The sequence below is a fragment of the Muscardinus avellanarius genome (genome assembly GCF_963383645.1).
Source record: "Muscardinus avellanarius genome assembly, contig: SCAFFOLD_45, whole genome shotgun sequence".
NCBI classification, from domain to species: domain Eukaryota; kingdom Metazoa; phylum Chordata; class Mammalia; order Rodentia; family Gliridae; genus Muscardinus; species Muscardinus avellanarius.
Window position 1 is genome coordinate 39,353 of NW_027664442.1, and position 22,442 is coordinate 61,794.

At 41.8% G+C, this 22,442-nt stretch overlaps 1 protein-coding gene across 1 annotated transcript in view; it reads right to left on the bottom strand.

Moving 5' to 3' along the window:
* LOC308279588 (putative ATP-dependent RNA helicase TDRD12) overlaps nucleotides 1–16,851 on the bottom strand; it is a gene marked incomplete at both ends in the record, with an annotated part of 37,850 nt that extends 20,999 nt beyond the window's left edge. The window contains 4 exons of the mRNA XM_080720101.1: nucleotides 1,788–1,907; nucleotides 3,868–4,004; nucleotides 8,622–8,780; nucleotides 16,789–16,851. Coding sequence (XP_080576227.1) covers nucleotides 1,788–1,907; nucleotides 3,868–4,004; nucleotides 8,622–8,780; nucleotides 16,789–16,851 — 479 coding nt within the window. The remainder of the gene's footprint in view (nucleotides 1–1,787; nucleotides 1,908–3,867; nucleotides 4,005–8,621; nucleotides 8,781–16,788) is intronic.
* Between the last annotated feature and the right edge of the window lie 5,591 nt (nucleotides 16,852–22,442).

The following is a 22,442-nucleotide window of genomic DNA, read 5'->3' on the forward strand; positions in this document are numbered from 1 at the left end:
ACTGCCTGTAAAAGGGGGGTTACTGGGAAATGAATCCAGGGGCATTCTACCTTCAAGCTACACCACCAGCCCCATTTTATTTTCTGTATTGAAAAAGGTCTCACTAGGTTGCTAAGAGTCTCACTAAATCACTGAAGCAATCCTCAAGCCTGCAATCCTCCCATCTCAACCTCCCAAGTACTGGGATTACAGGCATGTGCCACCACACTCATTTTTAAGAAATGCTTTGAAATTCTTTTTTTGTGGTGCTGGAGATTGAACCCAGGGATATTGTACCTCTGAGCTACATCCCTAGGTTCTCCCTTTTTTTGTCATTTAAAAGCAGGATCTAAGTTGCTGAGGTTACCTTTGAACCTGTAATCCTCCTATCTGAGCCTCCCAAGTATTGGGGCTTACAGACATGTACCATCATGCCCAGCTGAAATTCTTGAACTAATGTGTTCAAATTCTTAGTTAAAAAACGATTTTTTGAATACTATGTCCAGGTACTGGGCCATGTATTTTATGCACATCATTTTATCTCTTTTTCAAAAGAACTCTTGAAGGATTGTGGTAGCACCTCTGATAAATAAAACTAACAGAAGCATAACAATACATTTTAACCTTATGCTTTTACTTTTGTTCCTGGCTCCCAAAAGCTGTTTTCTCCTCCTTTTTTTGCTACTTTTCCTATGATTCCCCCCCCCCCTTAAGCACAGGAAAAATGTAGACAGAACAAACCTATATTGATCAAATGGGAAAGGGCACAAGGGTGCTAGAGTCAGCAGAGAGAAGTAGCTGGCTTTCTTCGACTACCTCTCAGAGTACTGGTTTGGCCAGCCTGTACCACAGGCTGTACCACAGCTTCCCAAATGCTGAGATCACAAGCGTGTACCACCACGCACAGGTGCCAACCTGTGCTGGACACCACTCAGGATCTCTGACTCAGGGAGCCTGTGTTCTGGCTGGAAGATAAGATTTGTCACAGGAAATCTGGGCTAATGGTGTTGGTCAGAAGATGCCAAGGCACTGGGTACAGTCATCTCCACAGGGGTCTGTCACGAGTCTGCACTGGCACAGGTGGTAGCAACACTGCAGAATGCAGGTCTTCACTTCCAGAGCTTACACTTGTAAAACGAACAAAAATAGGGGGTGCTCTCTTCACCTATGTATTTTACATGGATATGCCAAATGGCTTGGGAAAAATATAGCTAGCTATCAGGATGGAAATGGCTGCCAGGAGTGGTGGTGCACGCTTGTAGTCCGAGCATTCTCCCTACTGAAAAAATATATATATGGAAATGGTTGGTGGCGCACACTTGTAATCCCAGTATTTGGGAGGCTGAGATAGGAGGATCCAGGTTCACAGCCAGCCTCAGCTACTTAGTGTCTCATTATACTGGCCAGGCTGGCCTTGAATTCCTGGGCTCAAGAGCTCTTCCTGCCTCAGTATCTCAAGCACCTGGGATCACAAGTATGGGCCACAGAACTCAGCTAATAAACTTTTCTTTTAATGGTCCATGATCCCATGTTTTATGATTTTCTTTACACATAACTTACTATTAAAAGTGTTTAAAAGACAAAAAGCATAGAGATCAAGTCCTCTTCCAACCCCTGCTCTGAATAGGGAGCTGCCCAAGGCTTCTGTTGTACAGCCAGGTGTGAAAGACACTTCAGAGCTGCTTCCTGCAGAACAAAGGCCTGTGCAATTGCTCAGCATTCCAGCAAACGAATGACTTTAAATAAACATCCTGCACTCGACTTTAAGTCTTCTCCATGATTTAACCTACTGGAGGAGTTATACTTATGCAATCTCAGCTTTGTCTTCACAGAAGTCAATGTGTAAAGTAACAGGTTTTATGCAATGCAGTTTGAATTTTTTGGCTCTATAAGGAAGCTGCATAAAGGACTCTACTGCAACTCGAATGCTTCAAAGCAAAACAGAGACAGTTCCATTATAAACAAAAATTGTACATAACATTCTTTCAAAGTATGCCTACACAATTTATATACTTAATGTAAAAGAAATACCCTAATGTACATAATGTACATTCACAAACATGAGAAGGAGGGGGAGGCAATGGACTGGAAATTGGGGATTAAATGAGCAATGTGTATATGTATGCCTTTCTACAATCTTGTATTCCATTAACATGTATGACTACAGCCAGGTGTGGTGGCGCATGCTTGTCATCCCAGCATTCAAGAGGCTGAGACTGGAGGATCATGGTTCACAGACAGCTTCAGTTACTTAGTGAGGCCCTCTACAACTTAGTGAGACCTTGTTCAAAATAAAGAATAAAAAAATAAGGCAAGGAGTGTATCTCAGAGATCAAATACCCCTGGGTTCCACCCTCAGACCCCCCCAAAATAAAATTTGTATGACTACAATGCACCAATAAAAAAGCAAAATTTATAAAATGCTAAAACTGAGCAAGAGTTTATGTAACAGAATTATGTAATCATCCTTTAATAACTCACTGTAATATATAACTCAAATTAAAAAATGAGTGTTTCTTTATGAAAAAGGTAAAAAAAAAAACCTCTTATTTTTAAAAGATATATAAGCCAGGCGTGGTGGTGCACGCTTATAATCCCTGCACTTGGGAGGCAGAGACAGGAGGATTGTGCAGGCTTGAAGCCAGCCGCGCTGGCTTAAGAGACCCTGTTTCCAAATAAAAAGTATAAAATAGGTCTGGGAGTGCAGCCCGGAGGTAGAAGGGTTTCCAGGAACCCCAGTACCACCAAAAAAAAAAAAAAAAAAAAAAAAAAGCTGGACGTGGTGGTACACCCTCGTAATCCCAGCATTTGGGAGGCTGAGACCTGAGGATCCTGGTTCGTGGACAGCCTCAGCTACTTAGTGAGGCCCTCTGCAACTCAGTGAGACCCGGTTTCAAAATAAATAATAAAAAATAGGGCAGGGGGTGTAGCTCGGAGGTTGAATGCCCCTGGGTTCCATCCCCAGACCCACCAAAAAAAAAAAGATATATAAAACATAAAATTAAACATATGAATAAAGTACCCAGTTCTGTTTAAATAGATGTATACATTGTATAATATTTAAGTTATGCGTATTTATCTCCTTAGTTATTTCATTATGGTGAATACTGTCATAATCTTTTTACAGACCACTTTTCCTAAATATCTTAGTTATTATATTTTCTCATAATCACTTTCAGAAAATAATGGCAATCTTTATAATTGCTGTGCCTCTAATGTTTTTCTGGTTCTCAATATGTTGAATAGAATACCCAGAACAATGTTCAGTTATAGTAGTGACATATTCTTGACTTCTTTTTTCTTTTTCAGTACTGGGGGCATTCTACCTCCGAGCTACACCCCCAGCCCTATTTTTTATTCTTTAATTTGAAACAGGGTCTCACTAAGTTGCAGAGGGCTTCACTAAGTAGCTGAAGCTGGTCACGAACCCTGATCCTCCTGTCTCAGCCTCCCAAATGCAGGGATTACAAGCGTGCACCACCACGCCCAGTGTGACTTCTGATTTTCAAGCTAACGCTTTCTGGAATTGCAACCATGAAAATTTTGCTGATGCATACATTTGACATATTATAGACTACTACGAAAAAAATTGACTTTCTCGTTTTTTTTTTCTTTTTGTGGTACTGTGAGTGGAACCCAAGGGCCTTTCTTCCTCTGAGCTATACTCCCAGACCTATTTTATACTTTATTTGAAAACAGGGTCTCCCTAAGTTGCTGAGAGCCTCACTAAGTAGCAGAGGCTGGTTTTGAACCTGTGCAATCCTCATGTCTCAGCCTCCCAAGTGCTGGGATTACAAGTGTGTGCCACCATGCCCGGCGACTTTCTCCTTTAAAACTGACATTTCTCTCCTTAAAAAGAGTATTAATGCAAAATCAATGTATACATACTTTTTAGATTTTACTGGAATGTACTTGGCAAAATCCACAAGGAAACACTGTGCCAGGTAGTGGTCTGCTGAAGATACAATTGACTTAATAATAGCCCTGCACCAGCACTTCAACTCCTGACAATAAACCACACAGACCTACAAAATAAAAAGGAAGGGTTTAGTTTTTTTTGTGTGTGTGAGGGGAGGGAGTATGGTACTTGAGATTGAACTCAGAGGCATTCTACCCCCTGATCAACACCCTCAGCTCTATTTTATTTATTTTGAAACAGTGTCTCACTAAGTTGTGGAGGGCATTGCTATGTTGCTGAGGCTGGCTGCAAACCTGAGATCCTCCTGTCTCCGCCTCCAAAGTACTGGGATTATAAGCATGCATCATCTCATCTGGATGAGTCTTATAATGAGAATTAAAAGGTCTTCTCAAAACCATCTCAGCTCATCTTTTGCCTTACAGAAGATGGCTGGGATTCTAGACCTAACAGAGCTAAACACTGCCTGCCAGAAGAGAAACTGAGGGAAGAACACAGGTAACTGAGTCTTGCCATGTTGCTGAGGCTGGCCTTGAACCTATGAGCCTCCTGTCTCTGCCTCCCAAGTACTGAGATTGCAGCCATGTGACACCTGGCTTCACTGTTTTTCTTACTACAGTAGTCCCCCTTATCCAGTTTTAGTTACCCACAGTTAACTTCAGTCTAAAAATATTAGTGAAAATTTTCACAAACTTTTCACAAGTTTTCAATTGTGTCCTGTTCTGAACAGTGTGACAAAATCTCACACCACCTTGGTCCATCCAACCTAGAACCTGTTGGACATGGTGGTGTGTGCCTACGATCCCTCTGGGATCACAAGCTCAAGGCCAGCCCTGGCAGCTTAGCAAGACCATATCACAAAAAAAAAAAAAATAAAAAGAGCAAAGAATGTATCTCAAAAGTAGAGTGACCCTGGGCTCAATCCTCAGTACTGCAAAGAAAAACAGATTATGAATTATCCCTTTGTCTAGCATATTCATACTGCACACTCTACCTGCCATTTAGTCACTCAGCGACCGTGTCAGTTATCAAATGAGATGTCACAGTACTGTGGGTGCTTGTGTTTAAGTAACTCTTACTTATTTCACTTAACAATGACCCCAAGGTGCAAACTTTTATTCAAATATAGTTATAATTTTTCTACTTTATTGTTACTCTCACACCATGTCTAATCTATAAATTAAACTTTAGAGTAAGTATAAACTTAAATGAAAAATTATAGCATATATAGAGTTCAGGCCACTGAGAATCTTATAGCATGTCCTCTACAGGTAAGGGGACTACTATGAAATCATTCGGACTCTGTATCTAAGGAAAACTTGAAAAAAAAAAAAAAAGTAAAGTTTTTTGGTACTGGGGACTGAACCCAGAAGCATTCTACCATTCAAGTTATACCACCAAGCCCTTTAAAAAAAAATACTATCCTAAAGTTGGGGTGGCACACACCTATAATTCCAGTACTTGGGAGGCTAAAATAGGAGTATCATAGATTCAAAGCCAGCCTCAGCTACTCAGCAAGACCGTTTCCAAATAAAAAATAAAATAGGAATATGTGTGTAATTCAGAGGTAGAATGTCCAAGGTTCAATCTCTAGCACAACAACAACAACAAAAATATTTTGAAACAGGGTCTCCCTAAATTGCTGAGGGCCTCACTGAATTGCTGAGGCTGTCCTCGAACTTATGATCTTCCTGTTTCAGCCTTCCAAGGGCAGGAATCACAGGAGTGCACCACCACACCTGGATTAAAAGCAGTTTCAATTTGCATTTTTCTGATGTTTAAAAATGTTGAACATTTTTAGCCAGGCATGGTGGCACACGCTTGTAATCCCCGTGCTTGGGAGGCGGAGACGGGAGGATCGCACTGGTTCGAAGCCAGCCTCGCTGGCTTAAGAGACCCTGTTTCCAAAAATTAAAAAGTATAAAATAGGTCTGGGAGTGTAGCTGGAGGTAGAAGGGCTTCCAGGAACCCAAGTACTACCAATAAATAAATAAATAAATAAATAAATAAATAAATAAATAAATAAATAAATATTGAACATTTTAAAATAAACATTTGAATTATTGGCCATTCAAACTATATATATACACAATAGAATATTATTCAGCCATAAAAAAGAACAAACTCATGTCATTTGTAGGAAAACAGATGAAACTGACAAATCAACAAATCAGACTCAAGGTAGGTATGGTGGTACATGTTTGTTAGCCCAGTACTTGGGAGGCTGAGACAAAAGAATCTCCAGTTTGCAGCCAGCTTCAGCAACTTAGTGAGGCCCTACACAACTTAGTGAGACCCTATTTCAAAATAAAAAATAAAACAGAACTGGAGGTGTAGGTCAGAGAGAGAATGCCCCTGGGTTCAATCCCCAGTAACAACACACACACCCCCCTAAGAATCACATTTCCACTATTTGGAATCTAGGCGGAAAAGACAACATGAAAGTAACAGGGAGCCAAGCACAGCAGTGCACACCTGTAATCCCTCCCAGTACTTGGGAGTTGAGACAGGAGGATCATAGGTTCAAAGTCAGCCTCAGAACTCAGTGAGACTGTTTCAAAATAAAAAATAAAATGGGGCTGGGGGTGTAGCTCAGAAGTAGAATGTCCCTGAGTTCCATCCCCAGTATCATATATACACACATATATACACACAAAAAAGGTAAAACTATGTAATTTGTGAATACAAATATGCTAAAATGAAACCTGTAATTAAAATATTAAAATGTACTAAAAGAAAGAGAAGAGGAGGGAGGAGGAAGGAGGCTAGGGATCTAGTTCAGCTGTAGAATTCTTGCCTAACCTGTACCCTCTAAGACCCTGGGTTCCATCCCTAGCATGAAAACAAAAAGTCTGAAATCTATTCTCTATTGGTAAAGAGAAAAAAAGGAGAAGAAAAGGTAGCAGTGATTCAAAATGAGGAAGAAGGGAAACAGAGATGGTCCTGAGAAATCTGCCCTATTCCCAAGTCTCCCTGCCCTTAAAAAAAAAAAAAAAAAAAAGAAAGAAAGAAAAGAAAGAAAGAAAAAGAAAAAGAAAACCACCACTGTCTGCAGCCACTGTAATCCCAGTGGCTTGGGAGGCTGAGACAGGAGGATCACAGGTTCAAGACCAATCTCAGCACCTTAGCAAAACCCTATTTCAAAATAAAAAATTAGCCGGGCATAGTGGTGCATGCTTGTAATTCAGTACTTGGGATGCTGAGACAGGAAGATCACAGGTGCATGGCCAGCCTCAGCTACTTAGGGAGGCCCTTTACAACTTAATGAGACCCTGTTTCAAAATAAAGAATAAAAAATAGGGCTGGAGGTGTAGTTCAGAGGTAGAATGCCCAGGGTTCAATTTCCAGTGCCACCAAAAATATTTAAAGAAAGAAAAAATAATAATAAATAAAATAGGACCGGGATGTACTTCAGTTCTGATCCTTAATTTGAATGGTTATCTTGTGGGTCGGTGGCACTGATTCCCTGGGGCCCACTAGTCTCTCACCTTCTGTTCACATCTCCCACCCTCCTCATACGAGGCGCGAGGCGATGCAGATGGCCTTCTGTACCCTTCCTGTTCCCAGGTCCTCTGCCCTGCCTCACTAGGACTACTGTTAGCCAAAAGTAGAAATAGCTAGGCACAAGTCCTTATGCTAAAAACTGATAAGGGGAAAAAAATCAAGCAATTTTTTATGACATGAACCATATTATATTTTGGGGTAATGAACTAGTCTTACTAAAAAAGGAAAGTTCTACACACGATTTGAGCTCATGAGTGCAGAAGAAAGAAATCACTGTGTCTGAACATGAATGAAAGCTAATTCACAGTGGTCACTATTGAATGGTGAAACCATTATGTAGAATACTGACAGGTGAGGCCAGAGGGAGGGATCAGGTCATCACCACCTGACTCTTAGCACCACACAAACGCTATTATCTCCCAATCAAAGAACATTAAGTTCTTGGAAAAAAAATTTTTAATGACCCCAATCTAGCCATATCTGTATATTTAGCAGTGCTTAACTATCAATCCACAGAAAATACAGAAGGAATATAAAAAATATATAGGGAAAAGTTAGACCATCACCAACCAGGAGAAAGGCAACAGGCGACTCAAAATGCAAAATATTTTAGAGGAAATAGTATATTTCTTCAATGAACCAAGGGTATGAAAAAAATTTTTAAATTATGTTACTGATGAATTGGGGGAGAAAAGAATTCAAATATTTTCTAGTTTTTTATCACAAAGAGCTTAAAAATATTTTCCCATCATACGACTGCAAAAATTTTAACTCCTGAAAAATGCTGACTTGTCAAAAGAATCAGACAATGGACAACGGGAGATGGACTGCGATGTGGAATAGGAAAAATAAAGAAGCATGTGTTGGCTGAAGTCATGAGAAACCAAAAAGGAGGAGTTAGCCCTAGACTGCAAACTCCCTATGCTCTGCTGCAATCTCTCCATCTGCCCTGGATCTAGAATATTCTCCTGGTTCCCAGCCCCAAGAGTACACCTGGATTTAGAAGACATGTCATTTTCCTACTGCCTCACACAAAAATTACACAACAACCATCCCTGTTCCATGACTAGCCTGAATTTTGTGCAGCCTAAAAATCCTAATACTAGGCAATAATTACAAGCAATTTAGATGTTACAAAAGATTCCATCACCTCTGCTGCCCAAATATTTTACATTTCAATTAGTGTTTTAAAAAAGTGATTAAAACACATTTAGATACATGCCTGCCCTTCTTCCAATATTGATGGTTTTATTTCAATATCTTGACACATACTGTTATAGAAGTCATTCATGTCACTATATAGTTTTTGATAGTCAACTTCATGATCTAAAAAGGGACTGCATCCTTTTATAATAACCCAGAAGCAACCTGGAGCTTCTATCTGTAAAAATTTAAAAGATAAAAAATATGCATGGTTTAAAAGTAGAACAATAAAATAATAAACCTTAGAATCATGATTTCTATTTAAGTGACCCAACAAATTCTTGACAAGTGCTTGTGTCTTAAATGGTGAGATCAAAGAAAAAATTCTAAATATGTCATAAATAACATGTAATTCTCAATTATTGACTGTAACTCAAAGAGCAAAGGAGTCCTCAATCTCATGTGTTTTGAAAATACCCACAAGATAGGTTTGTAGACAGACTCAGCTACTTAGTGAGGCCATTTGCAACTTAGTCAAACCCTATTTCAAAATCAAGAATAAAAAAATAGAGCTAGGGGTGTAGCTTGGAGGTAAAATGCCCCTGGGTTCAATCCCCAGCAACACACACACACACACACACACACACACACACACACACACACACAGAAATACCCAAAATATGCACAAGGATCAGAAAAATATTTTAATACTATGGTTTTTATAAGGAAAAAATAAGGATTTATGCCTCAGCAACTCAGACACTTTTAGAAATTAAAAATTAAAATAAAGCCAGAAGCCAGGCGTGGTGGTGCATGCCTCTAATCCTAGTTTTTGGAAGACTAAGACAGGAAGGAGATCTGCAGGTTCAAAGCCAGCCTCAGCAACTTAGCAAAACTTTTGGCAACTTAGTGAGATTCTGTTTCCAAGTAAGAAATAAGAGCCAGGCATGGTGGTGCACACTTGTAAACCCAGTACCTAGGAGATTGAGACAGGAGGATTAAAGATTTAAGACCAGCCTCAGCAACTCAGTGAGACCTTGTTTCAAAGTAAAGGATAAAAAAACAGGGCTGGGGTGAAGCTCAGAGGTAGAATGCCCCAGAGTTCTATCTCCAATAACACACACTCATAACACAGGCACCAGACATGGTGGCACACATTTGTAATCCCAGTACTTAGGAGGCTGACACAGGAGGAACACAGGTTTGCATCCAGCGTTAGCTACTTAGTGAGGCCCTCTGCAACTTAGTGAGACCCTGTTTCAAAATAAAGAATAAAAAACCAGACTGGGGGGTATAGTTAAAACGTAGAATGCCCCTGGGTTCAATCCCCGTACCACAAAGTGGAAAAAAAAAAAAAAAGGGCTGAGGGTATGGAGGATGTAACTCAGAGATAAAGCACCTCTAGGTTCAATAACAAGTACCACAAAAAAGAAAAAAATATATATGTGTATGTATCTGCTCACATTAAAAAAATGACAGATAAAACAAATATAAACTATTAATATGAGGGAAAGGAAAAATTGAAAGAATTAAAGTGAAACAGACCTCTCTGTATCTTGTTATATATTATTATTAGAAACCATGATTATCCATGTTAGAGATAAGACAAAAATATAAAGTTCATTATATAGAGGGTACTGGGAATTGGTGTAGCTCTGAGGGAGAATGTCCCTGGGTTCAATCCTCAGAACAAAAAAAAAAAAAAAAAAAAAAAAAAAAGGCCTAAGAGCAATGACATCCTAAGTTTGTGGGTCCAAGGACAGGCATTTTCTTTCTACTTTTCTTAGTGTTAAAACATTTTATAGTAAATAATTGGAAAAATGACAGTGGTCATTGGTCATTCTGATTCTGGTAATGGCAACTGCATGGTTCATATGCCACCTGCAGGTAACAAGTATAAACCCATGAAAAAATTACATTTTTTTGATACTGGGATTGAACCCAGGAACTTTCTAGCTCTGAGCTACACCTCCAGCCCTTTTGTTTTTGAAACAGGGTCTCACAGTGGCTGAGAGTCTTGCTAAGTTGCTGAGAATGACTTTGAACTTGTGAGCCTCCTGTCTCAGCATTCTAAGTACTGGAATTACAGGCCTGTGCCACCATACCCAGCCCCAAAGTTAACTTTGTGTGTGGGGGTGGGTGGGTGTGAGGGTACTGGGAACTGAATCCAGGGGAATTCTACCTCTGAGCTACATCCCTGGCCCTTCTTTTTTTTTTTTTTTTTTTTTGTGTGTGTGTGTGTGTGTGTGTGTGTGTGTGGTACTGAGGATAGAACCCAGGGGCATTCTACCTTCAAGCTACACCTCCAGCCCTATTTTTAATTCTTTATTTTGAAACAGGGTCTCACTGAGTTGCAAAGGGCCTAAGTAGCTGAGGTTGTCTGCAAACCATGATCCTCCTGTCTCAGCTCCTAAACGCTGGGATTACAAGCATGTACCACCACACCCGGCCTATTTTAATTTTTGAAACAGGGTCTCACTAGGTTGATGAGAGTCTTACTATTTGCTGAGGCTGTCCTTAAATCTGTGATCTCCTGCCTTAGCCTCCCAAGTATCAGGATTACAAGTATGCATCACACACCTGGTTCAAAGTAATTACTTTTAAAGGCACTGAAGAGCTGCACAAACCAGGCAGAACCTGGAGGAGATCCAATCTCTAAAAGAAGAAAATTTCAGAGTGAGATCCAGGTTTCCACAGCTTTTTCCCTAAGTAATCCCCCATCTCCTACCTCCATCTCCCCAGCTCATGTGGAATGGAGCTGTTATCCCTTGAGCAGAAATCCACAGTATCTGTGGCTTAAAAAACCAGAAGACAGAGTTTTAGAATTGCCAGAGCAGCTAAAAACTAAGGGGAGAAAATCAGAGAGGGAGTATCAAAGATGGGGAGCTTCAAAGTCTGTAATATGAAGCCCTCTCACATCTTCCACATGCCCTGGACACCAAGGTGTCCCGAGAAGACTCACAACTGGAAAGCTGGAAGACAGTGTTAGCTGACACCCACGAGAAACACAGAATCCTGGGCACATAACAATGCCATCAAATCTTTGCATCAAAGACAACCGAATTCTACCAAGACTTATGGGATACAAAATAATATCCCCAGGATGACTGTGGTTTCCCATCAAAATGCTGCCTGAGAAAGTTCAGTGTTGCTAGGAGTACTCAGTATGTGTCCTAGCCAGCCCCTCACCTTCCTTTTTCAGAGCACTTACTGAAAAGGACTTCGTATTATGAATACATATCTACGACACGTGTGTGTGTGTGTGTGTGTGTGTGTGTGTGTGTATGTGTGTGTGTGGTACTGAGGATGGAATCCAGGGACATTCTACTTCTGAGCTATACCCCCAGCCCTATTTTTATTCTTTATTTTGAAACAGGGTCGCATTGAGTTGCAAAGGGCCTAAGTAGCTGAGGCTGTCCGTGAACTGCTATCCTCCAGTCTCAGCCTCCCAAATGCTAGAATTACAAGCATGTGCCACTATGCCTAGCTCTACAACTCTTGAGAGTATCTTTCTCAATAACCTGAAAGTCAAGCCAGGCGTGGTGGCACACACTTGTTATCCCAGCATTCGGGAGGCAAGACCGGAGGATTGTGGTTTGCAGACAGCCTCAGCTACTTAGTGAGGCCTTCCACAATTTAGTGAGACCCTTTTTTCAAAGTAAAAAATTTAAAAAAAGGGCAGGGAGTGTAGCTTGGAGGTTGAATGTCCCTGGGTTCCATCCCCAGACCCGCAAAGAAAAAACAAATAATCTGAAAGTCATTCCTCAGAAATGTTATCACCAGGAAAAACAGGGCTTCCACCTCCAAGTCTCTATGGGAAGACAGAAACCTAAGTTCTTTAAATTCATTTAGCAGATATAGCTGGCCTAACCCTGACCAAACCTTCATGATTTTTCACTTAAGCCCAGCATCCATTCTCTAAAACCTACTCACTTCTACACAAATGGCAATGGAGCTTAGTTCTTTCCCCTACTATTTAAAGGTTGGTGAGTAAAAATCTACATTCACCACTCGTGTCAGGGTTTATTTTTGTCATCCATCGCAAGAAAGTGCAGTTTGGAGTAAGAGTAATGCCAAGTTATAGAGGCTTAGCACCTCCTGCTCTCTACAGAAGCTCTGAAGTCTGATGCTTCAAAAGACCAGCCAGGCATGGTGGTGCTTGCTTGTAAAGCCAGTACATGGGAGGCTGAGACAGGAAGATTGCAGGTTTAAGGACAGCCTCAGCAAGTAGTGAGATTCATCAACCTAGATCTTGTTTTCAAATAAAAATAAAATAGGTCTGGAGGGTGTAGGTCAGAGGAGAATGCCCCTGGGTTCAATCTCCAGTGCCACACCCACAAAAAGTAGTAGTAGTAGTAAAGATCATGTTATAGTACAAAGAAAAATGTGCTCTACCAGTAAGGACAGGTGTACACAAAGTGTGAACCAAGCTTCTTGACATGTAGACTGACCCAAACATAGTCAAACTGCAAGCCTGCACAGTTCATCAGAATCACAACATCTAAGCCTGGCATGGTGGTATACACCTGTAATCTTAGTACTTGGGAAGGTGAGACAGGAGAATAATAGGTTTGTGGCCAGCCTCAGCAAATTAACAAAGCCCTCTGCTACTCAGTAAGACCCCCCCCCTTTTTTTTTGGTGTGTGTGTGGTGCTGGAGATTGAACCAAGGGGCAGTCTACCTCTAAGCTACACCCCCCAGGCCAATTTTTTATTATTATGAAACAGGGTCTCAATAAGTTGTGGATGGCCTCAGTAAGTAGCTGAAGCTGGCTGCAAACCTGGATCCTCCGGTCTCAGCCTCTCAAGTACTGGGATTACAAGTGTGTGTCACCACACCCAGGGCTGGGGGCGTAACTCGGTGGTAGAAGGCCCCTTGGTTCAATCCCCAATACCATGCCCCAACACACACACACACACACACACACACACACACACACACACACACACACACACAGAAATGAGAACCCAAGATAAGATGTCCAGATATTGTAATTCACAGGTGAGGATTTAAAAGCAGCTGTCAACACTGGATGTGGTGACTCAGGTTTGTAATCCCACACTTGGAAGGCTAATATAGGAGGATCACAGGTTCACAGTCAACATCAGCAATTTAATTAGACCTTATTTCAAAATTAAAAAATAAAATAGTGCTGGGCGTATAACTCAGAGGTAAAATGCCCCTAAGTTCAATCCCTAGCACCAAAAAAAAAAAAGGAACAAAAAAAGCAGCTATCATAAATATGTTCAAGAATTTGAGTAGCCAGGCGTGGTGGTGCATGCTTGTAATTCCCACTCTCTGGGAGGATGAGACAGGAGGATCGCACAGGTTCGAAACCAGCCTCAGCTACTTAGTGAGGCCTTCAGCAACTCAGTGAGACCCTGTTTCAAAATAAAGAATAAAAAATAGGGATGGGGTGTATCTTGGAGATAGAATGCCCCTGGGTTCAATCTCCAACACCACACACACAGATAAAAAAAGAGATGAGGATGCCCATGCCTGTAATCCCTGTAGTTGGAGGCTGAGAAAAGAGGATCATAGGTTGAGAACAGGAACATAATGAAACTTTCAGGAACTCAGTAAGACCTTGTTTCAAAACCAAAAATATAAAGGGCAGGGGTAGTGTTCTATCCCCAATACCAAAATATATATAAATAAATAAATATAAAAAGAGCTAGACGTGGTGGCACATACCTGTAATCTCAGTATTTGGGAGGCTAAAACAAGGATTGAAGGTTCAAGCACAGACTCAGCAAGTAGCTGAAACTTGACATTAAATGAAAAATCAGTGACAAAAAACAAATACCATATGATTCTACCAATGTAAGGTTAAGTGGTTAAAGTCAGAGACACAAAAGGTGGAAAAGGAGTTGCCAGGGACTTGGGAGACAGGGTTTTAAGTTATTGTTTATGGGGTACAAAGCTTCAGATTTACGAGATGAAAAGAGTTCTGGAGATGGATGGTGGTGATGGTTGCTCAAAATTCTGAATGTATTTAATATCATGCAATCATTAGCTTAACAATAGCTCTGATAAAAAAGTTACAATAATTTTGTTTTGGTGGTGGTGGTATTGGGGATGAAATTTAGAGGCATTCTACCCCCAGCCTTATTTTATTATTTTGAAACAAGGTATCACTAAGTTGTAGATGGCCTCACTAAGTTGCTGAGGCTGGCCATGAATCTGCAATCCTCCAGTCTTCACTTCCTGAATACGAGGATTTCAAGTGTGTGCCGCCATACCTGGCTATAAATTCAATTTTACTACTATATTCCGGCAGTGAATGTTGGCTATTTAAATTTAAAAACATTAACATTTGCCACAGCACCAAAAACCAGGAACTTTTAGATATAAATCTATGAGTATGTAACTTTCTTAAACATATTTGACATAACAGTTGGGTGTGGTGGTGCATAACTGTAATCCTAGTACTTGGGAGGCTGAGACAGGAGGATCATGGGCTGAAGGCCAGCCTCAGCAACTTAGCAGGATTCTGTTTTAAAATAATAAAATAGGGCTGGGAATATATATACAGCTTCAAGGTAGACTGCCCCAGGTTCAATCCCTAGCATCACACACACACACACACAAAAAAAACTACAACTCTATCCACTAAGCAGTAAACCCAATATGCTTTTTCAGTAAACTTGACTAGTCTTAAGAATCTCCTATGCCGGGCGTGGTAGCACAGGCTTGTAATCCCAGTGCTTGGGAGGCTGAGACAGGAGAATCGCACAAGTTCGAAGCCAGCCTCAGCTACTTAGTGAGACCCTGTTTCCAAATAAAGTATAAAATAGGTCTGGGAGTATAGCCCAGAGGTAGAAAGCCCCTGGGTTCCACCCTCAGTACCACACACACAAAAAAAATCTCATACAAATGGAATCATTCAGTATTTGTTTCACTGTGACTGACTTAACATCATGTCCTTAGGGTTCACTCATGTTGAAGCATTTGTCAGAATCTCTTTAAGGTTAAGTAATATTTACATTTCATAGTACCTATACATACCACATTTTGTTTATCCAGTTACTTACTGACACACTTGGGGTAAAGAAAAAAAATTTTTTTTTTTTTGGTGGTACTGGGGGATGGAACCCTTCTACCTCCGGGCTACACTCCCAGACCTATTTTATATTTTTATTTGGAAACAGGGTCTCTTAAGCCAGCAGGGCTGGCTTCGAACCTGCGGGATCCTCCTGTCTCCGCCTCCCAAGCGTGGGGATTACAGGCCTGCGCCACCACGCCCGGCAGAAAATATTTTATCTGTGTAAAAACAGTATTAATCTGGCCAAGTGGTATCTATGTGGACAGAATATTTGCTCAGAGGGTGAGCTGAGTAAAAGCCAGAAGTGGAGGCATATCAGAGTTGAGGGGATAAACATAAAGGCCCATCAGAGTTGAGGGGATAAACATAAAGGCCCAGGCCCAAATGAAAAGAGAGGTTCCTAAGCAGGAAGCAGTGAGTCCAGCTCCTCCTGCCAACATTCTGCTATAAGTGGTAGGATTCCTAGACAGCAAAGAGTCCTGTAGTTAGAGAAATCTGACCACCACATTTAGGATAGAAAACATCTGATTTGTGGAGAGAAGCTTGCCAGATAAATCTAAAACACCTGATGTCTCAGCGCAAATGCTCTGTAAGGGCGGCTTCAAATGTCCGTGAATCTTTACTCAGATGAATTATCTTAAAGCTAAAAGCAGGCACTGGGCGTGGTGGTGCTCACCTGTAATGCCAGTACTTGGGAGGCTGAGACTGGAGGATCCCAGGTTTGTGACCAGACTCAGCCATCTAGCAACTCTAGCCTCTTGCAACGCTGTGAGGCAGAATCAAAATAAAATAGGGCTGGAAATATAGCTGAGAAAATGTCCCTGAGCTCCATCGCAGTAACACACCCAACAAAGCAGGAAAGCTGATGGCTTTAAAAATCCCATCATTCGCTATGTCCCTCTCCTCTACCCACTAAAGTACGACTCTTATTTTTATTTATTTGGTTTATTTATTTATTTATTTATTTAGTGGCACTGGGGATGGAACCCAGGGGCCTTCTACCTCCGGGCTACACTCCCAGACTTATTTTATATTTTGTTTGGAAACAGGGGCTCTTAAACCAGCTGAGGCTGGCTTCGAACCTGCGCGATATTCCTGTCTCAGCCTCCCAAGCGCGGGGATTACAAGCGTGAGCCACCACGCCCGGCTTAAAGTACGACTTTTAAAGTGACCTGTATTCTGTCCACTAATCCAAGCCCACTGCTGCGCTCTGGTAAATTCCTCCCTCCAGTTTCCAATCTCTGGTGTCAGGAGCAGCATCCATGGACCCACAAAGGGGAGCGGTCCAGGGGCGGCCCAGGTGGCCGAGCCCGCCGGGAGCGAGCGGGGTCCTGGCCACCGCTCCCGCGCACCGAGCGCCGGAGCCCGCGGGGAGGGAGGCGGGTCCTCCGGGCAGCGCGGACCGGAGCTGCCCGGCCCAAGAACCCGTCCGAAGGCGCGCACGGGGCACCTCCCTCCCTGAACTGCGGAGACCCCGCAGTGACTTGAGTTTCTTAGTCCAGAGCAGCCCGCGAGCGCAGCGGGCACGCTGAGGCTGCCCGTGAGCGGCTGCTCGGACCGACGCGGACGGCCTTTCAGCGAGCTCACCTTCAGCACCAGGACCTCGGACATCCCGCCGCGCGGGCTCGGAGCCGGCGGGCTCGCTCCTCCAGCCCCGCGCCCCGACGACCGGGCTCCCCCGTCCAGCCTCCCGCCCGGCCGGGCCGCCCACCTCGCGCGCCGCCGTCCAGCCCCGCGCCGGCCGCCGGGACCGCGCTCACACCCCCGCGCGCGCCGCCCCGCGCAGGCCTGCAGCGGGCCGGGCGGGCGTCCATCGCAGGCGCGCGGGGTCCCGTCGACCAACGGCCGGCGCCCCCCACCGCGCAGGCGCGGGCCCGCCTACTATGGGCCGGCGCCCCCCACGGGCGCGCGGGGTCCGGTCTACACACCGCCGGCGCCCCCCACAGGCGCGCGGGGTCCCGTCTACACACCGCCGGCGCCCCCCACGGGCGCGCGGGTCCCGTCTACTATGGGCCGGCGCCCCCCACGGGCGCGCGGGGTCCGTCTACAAACGGTCGCCGCCCCCCACAGGCGCGCGTGGGGCCCTTGATCTGCCAACGTCCTGAAGATAAGTGGGTTGGTTGACTCCTATAGCAGCATGGTCATTTACTGATAGCCTTGGTAATTGGTGCCTGTGGGTGATTGGGAGCATAATTCTTGTAGTGAGTTTGTCTCTGATTGCCTGTCTTTTGGGAAGAAATGTCTAACATTGGTTGGTGAGTAGATGGCCTTGGCCATTGAATGATTTAATCAGTTTAAAACTGGCTTGGGTACCTCCTAAGTATTCATTACCATGGCTACAGGTCAAGTAAAATTGCCCAAATTGCAGGCAATTTTAACAAAATGTTTTCTGGATAAATTTGATTTTTAGCCACTGTTAGAAAATGATTTCATATTCCAGAATTGTAGATCTATTTTGAATTGTCTTAGGAGGAATTTTCAATAGTTGCTATTATCTTAGTGAGTATTATCAGTCTCACTGTAAATTTCTATATATGTATGATAGTAATATCATGTGTCTGTTCCTTGTGTTTATTCCATTAAAAGTAATAATATTTTCCTAGTAATTGTAAATTATTACATCTTAACTCATTGATTAATTTATAAATCATTTAATTTCCAAACAAATTAATAACCAATAAGAATACTGCTATTTTTAAGTTATATATGACAAAAGAATATGCTAAGAGTAAAATATTGTACCAAGATTTTTGCTTTTTTTTGCTTTTTTTTTATTGGTGCACTGTATTCATACATCATAGTGGGATAAAAAAAAAAAAACTTTTGTAGACATACATGCACACTTTTCCCAGTCAGCCCCCACCCAATCCCCACCCCATTCTCTCCCTATCCCTCCCTCCCATGCTTGGCTTAGTAGTTGACATCTAGTATTATGGCAATTTATCTAAAATTAAAAATGATAATCTCACATAACAGTTTCATTTGTCTGATACCAAGCTTTTGATGACTTAAAGATAACATTTCAATATTTCTTTTTGCTTTCTTTCTTACCAGAGAATATTTTTTTTCTATTTTTTAGGTGAAACCATCATATATTTATATATTTATTTTTCAGAAAAAAATCTATCCTAATTTGGAATATGGAGTCTAGGTACCCAAAACGATCTTGAAAAAGAACAAAGCTAGAAGATATATATTTTCTGATTTCAAACCATATAAAGCTACAATAATTGAAACAGTGTAGTACTATTGTAAAGGCAGATATATAAACCATTGGAGTTAAATAATAGCCTAGAGCTAAATTCTTCCCTATATTTTCAAGTTATTTTTGACAAGGTTTCCACGAACATTTGGTGGTGGAAATGATAATCTTTTAACTAAATATTGTTGAAAAATAATAATTACATGGAAAAGAATAAAATTGGACCCTTACCTAATCCCATATACAAATATTAACTCAAAATAGATAATAGACCTAAATATAAATCTTAAGACTGTAAAATTTTAGGAGAAAATCTGGGTCATTAAACCTCACAACATTGAAATTGGCAGTGATTTCTTGGTTATGATTTCAATGGCACAGGCAACAGAGGAGTATACAGACTCCCTAAAAAATAAAAAAAATTGTATATCCAAAGACAATGTAAACAGAGTTAACAGTTACTAATAGAATGGGATAAAATATTTCCAATTGCTATATCTGAAGGTATATTAATATTCCAACTAGAAATCCTAAAAATTAACAACAATAAAGGCAAACAATACCCTTTAGAGATAGGTAAAAGACTAACATAAATAATGAATCTCCACAGATAACCAATCTTAATTGTCTGTTGGATGGAAACTCTTGTTTCTCTGGTTCTGGTGTGTGTTACCTATTTCTTCTTTGTAGTTAATCTCTTTGAGTATTTTCTCTAGTGCTGGTTTTGAAGACATAAATTCCTTCAGTTTCTGTTTGTCATGGAAGCTTCTTATTTTTCCATCTAATTTGATAGAAAGTTTTGCTGGGTAGGAAATTTTTGGCTGGAAGTTGTTTTCTTTCAGAGTTTGGAATATGTTACTCCAAGCCCTTCTAGCTCTCATGACTTGGTTTGGGAAGTCTGGAGTGATTCTAATTGGTTTGCCTCTGAATGTCACTTGGCCCTTTGTTTTTGTTGCCTTTAAGATTCTCTGCTTGGCTTCCACATTGGTCATTTTGACAATTATGTGGCGTGGGGATCCTCTTCTCCGATCCTGTCTAAAGGGAGTTTTATAAGTTTCCTGGACCTTTGTATCAACCTCTTGCTCTATGTTTGGAAACTTTTCTGCTATTACTTCTTTGAAGAGATTGTTGATCCCTTTGGTTTCACTTTCTTTTCCCTCCTCTATTCCAATTATTCTTAGGTTAGCTCTCTTAAAATGGGCCCATATTTCTTCAATATCAGATTCCTGTTGTCGGATATTTTTTTCTAGATTAGAAACTATGCGTTCATTTTTGGATTGCTCATCTTCTAAGAGCGAGATTCTGTTCTCCATGTGTTCTAATCTGTTGTTTGTGCTTTGAATTGAGGCCTTTACTTCATTAATTGCATCCTTTATCTCTTTTTGGCTCTCTCTGAGTTCTTTTCGAAGCATCTCTATTATTTCTAAAGTTATTTTTCTGATTTGATCTTCTAGAAATCTCTGATTTTCTGTTTTATCGGGTTCTGATGTTGTGGGGTTGTGGGCATTAATTGCTCCAGTATTATTCCTCTTTCCCATGATTTCCGATGTTTGTGCCTTCTCTGGGTTCTTCCCTTGGGTCACTATGACTTCCCTTAAGGTGTTCTGGATCTCGAGTCAGTAGTATCTCGGACCCCACTACTCCTTTACTGGGTTTTATCACAGAGTCTCCGACCCAGAGAGTCGATAGAGGCTGCTTTAGACTGTGGGGGGTGCCAGGTTGCACGTTCTCCTATGGTGTGATATCTCTGCCACCGCCCCTCCCCCACTGGGTCAAGTCCCAGGGAGTACAGTACTGGGATTTCTTCTCTGTGGCCCGCAATTTGACTCACTGTTCTTGAGTACGCAGATGTAGCTGTACTGGCCTCGCTGAATTCGCTGCTGCTGCCGCCGGGGCAATATGGCGCCGCTGCTACGCCCTCGGCTATGGGGCTGGCGTTTTTCTTCGTGATTTTGATTTCTACTCTGATTCCCTGCAGCGTGTGCTGAGCTCGGCCACTGGGAGCTTTAGATGCTCTCTGCGTGGAGAAATCCCGCCTAGCTGTTCCGCAGTGGCTCACCTCGGCTTGCTGTAGCCGTCCCGTGAATTCGCCGGTGCCGCCGGCAGTATGGCGCTGCTGCCGCGTCTGCCGCGTCCTCGGGCGCAAGGCCGGTTATCTCCTCTGTGGCTCTGTTCTCAGTCCGCTTTCTCTCTGGAGCCTGGTGATTTTTTGTTTCACTGGTGATGGTGTTTTCTGGCTATGAAAGGCGCTGATTTTGTGGTAATGGAGATTTGTTGTTAGCGGGGCTCTTAAGCCCCGCCTTTCTCGGTCGCCATCTTCCCGGAAGTTCTGTAGCAGCTCTTTCTTAACCACTTTCCCAGAGTCTACTTTGGAATTGCTGAATCTCTTCTTTTAAAAGTACCCTCCATAACATGAGCCAAAATGTTAATGGAATAATATTTAACTAGCCTACTCATTGATACGTATTTTATGAGTTCTGGTAACCTGATTTGGAGTCAAAACTTCTGCTTTGTTTCAAACAAAACCCACTTACCTCATCTCACCCTGAAACTGAGTCAAAAATATAGGTTGTTGAACAACAGCATTTGATTTTTCATTTTTCATTTTTGAATGGTGCTGGGGATTGCACCCAAGGCCTCGCACATGCTAGGCAAGTGGTCTACCACTGAACTACATACACTCTAGTCCCAGGAATGGTATAAACATTGTGGCTGTTTTTATACTACAGCTATTCAGTGTGCCATAGTCATGAAAACTAATGAATTTTTTATTTATGATTGTTAGGGAACTTTCTAAGGAGTATGAAAATCAAGATAAGATACTGAATAAGTCAGTGAAAAGTGGCACGAGGAGGGAAAAGTCTGCGACCTGGCACCTAGCAAACAGAAAATGTGGGCCAAAAACGAGATAGTCTTCTTATACGTCTGGTAAGTTTCCTCAAAGTTGTTTCTAGTAAACTGCAAGTTAATATGCAAATGTGAGTTTTTTTGTTTTTTGTGGGTTTTTTTTGCAAATGTGACTTTAAGAGTATTTTTAAAGCTGGGTGTGGTGACACATGTTTATAATTCCTGTACTTGGGAGGCTGAAACAGAAGGATCTAGGTTCGTGGCCAGGCTTAGGTACTTAGGCCCTCCACAACTTGGTGAGAACTTGTTTTAAAATAAAGAATAAAATATCGCGCTGGAGGTGTAGATTGGATTAAAAATGTCCGTGGGTTCAATCCCCAGTACCACAAAAAAAAGCTTATATTTAAGCTAGTCTATGAAAAGCTTCCTATTTTAAAATTTCAATAATAGCCAAAAATGTTTGTGTGTGTGGGGGGGGGCTAGGGATTGAACCCAGGTGTATGCTACCTCTGCGGTGTACCTCCACCCCCATTTTTTATGTATGTATTTATTGTTAGAAATAAATTTCCTTGGTGCCATAAGAAAAGACACATGTCTAAAAGTGGCTCAGCAAGGCAATTTTACTTTTTTATGGAACTAAGGATTGTACCTGAGGACATTGTACTTCAGAGCTATATCCCCAGCCTTATTTTTTCATTTTGAAACAGGGTCTCAGTAAATTGCAAAGGCCCCTACTGAGTACCTGAACTCAGATGCATTGTACCCGTGCATTAGATACCCAGCCTTTTTATTTTTGTTTTAAGACA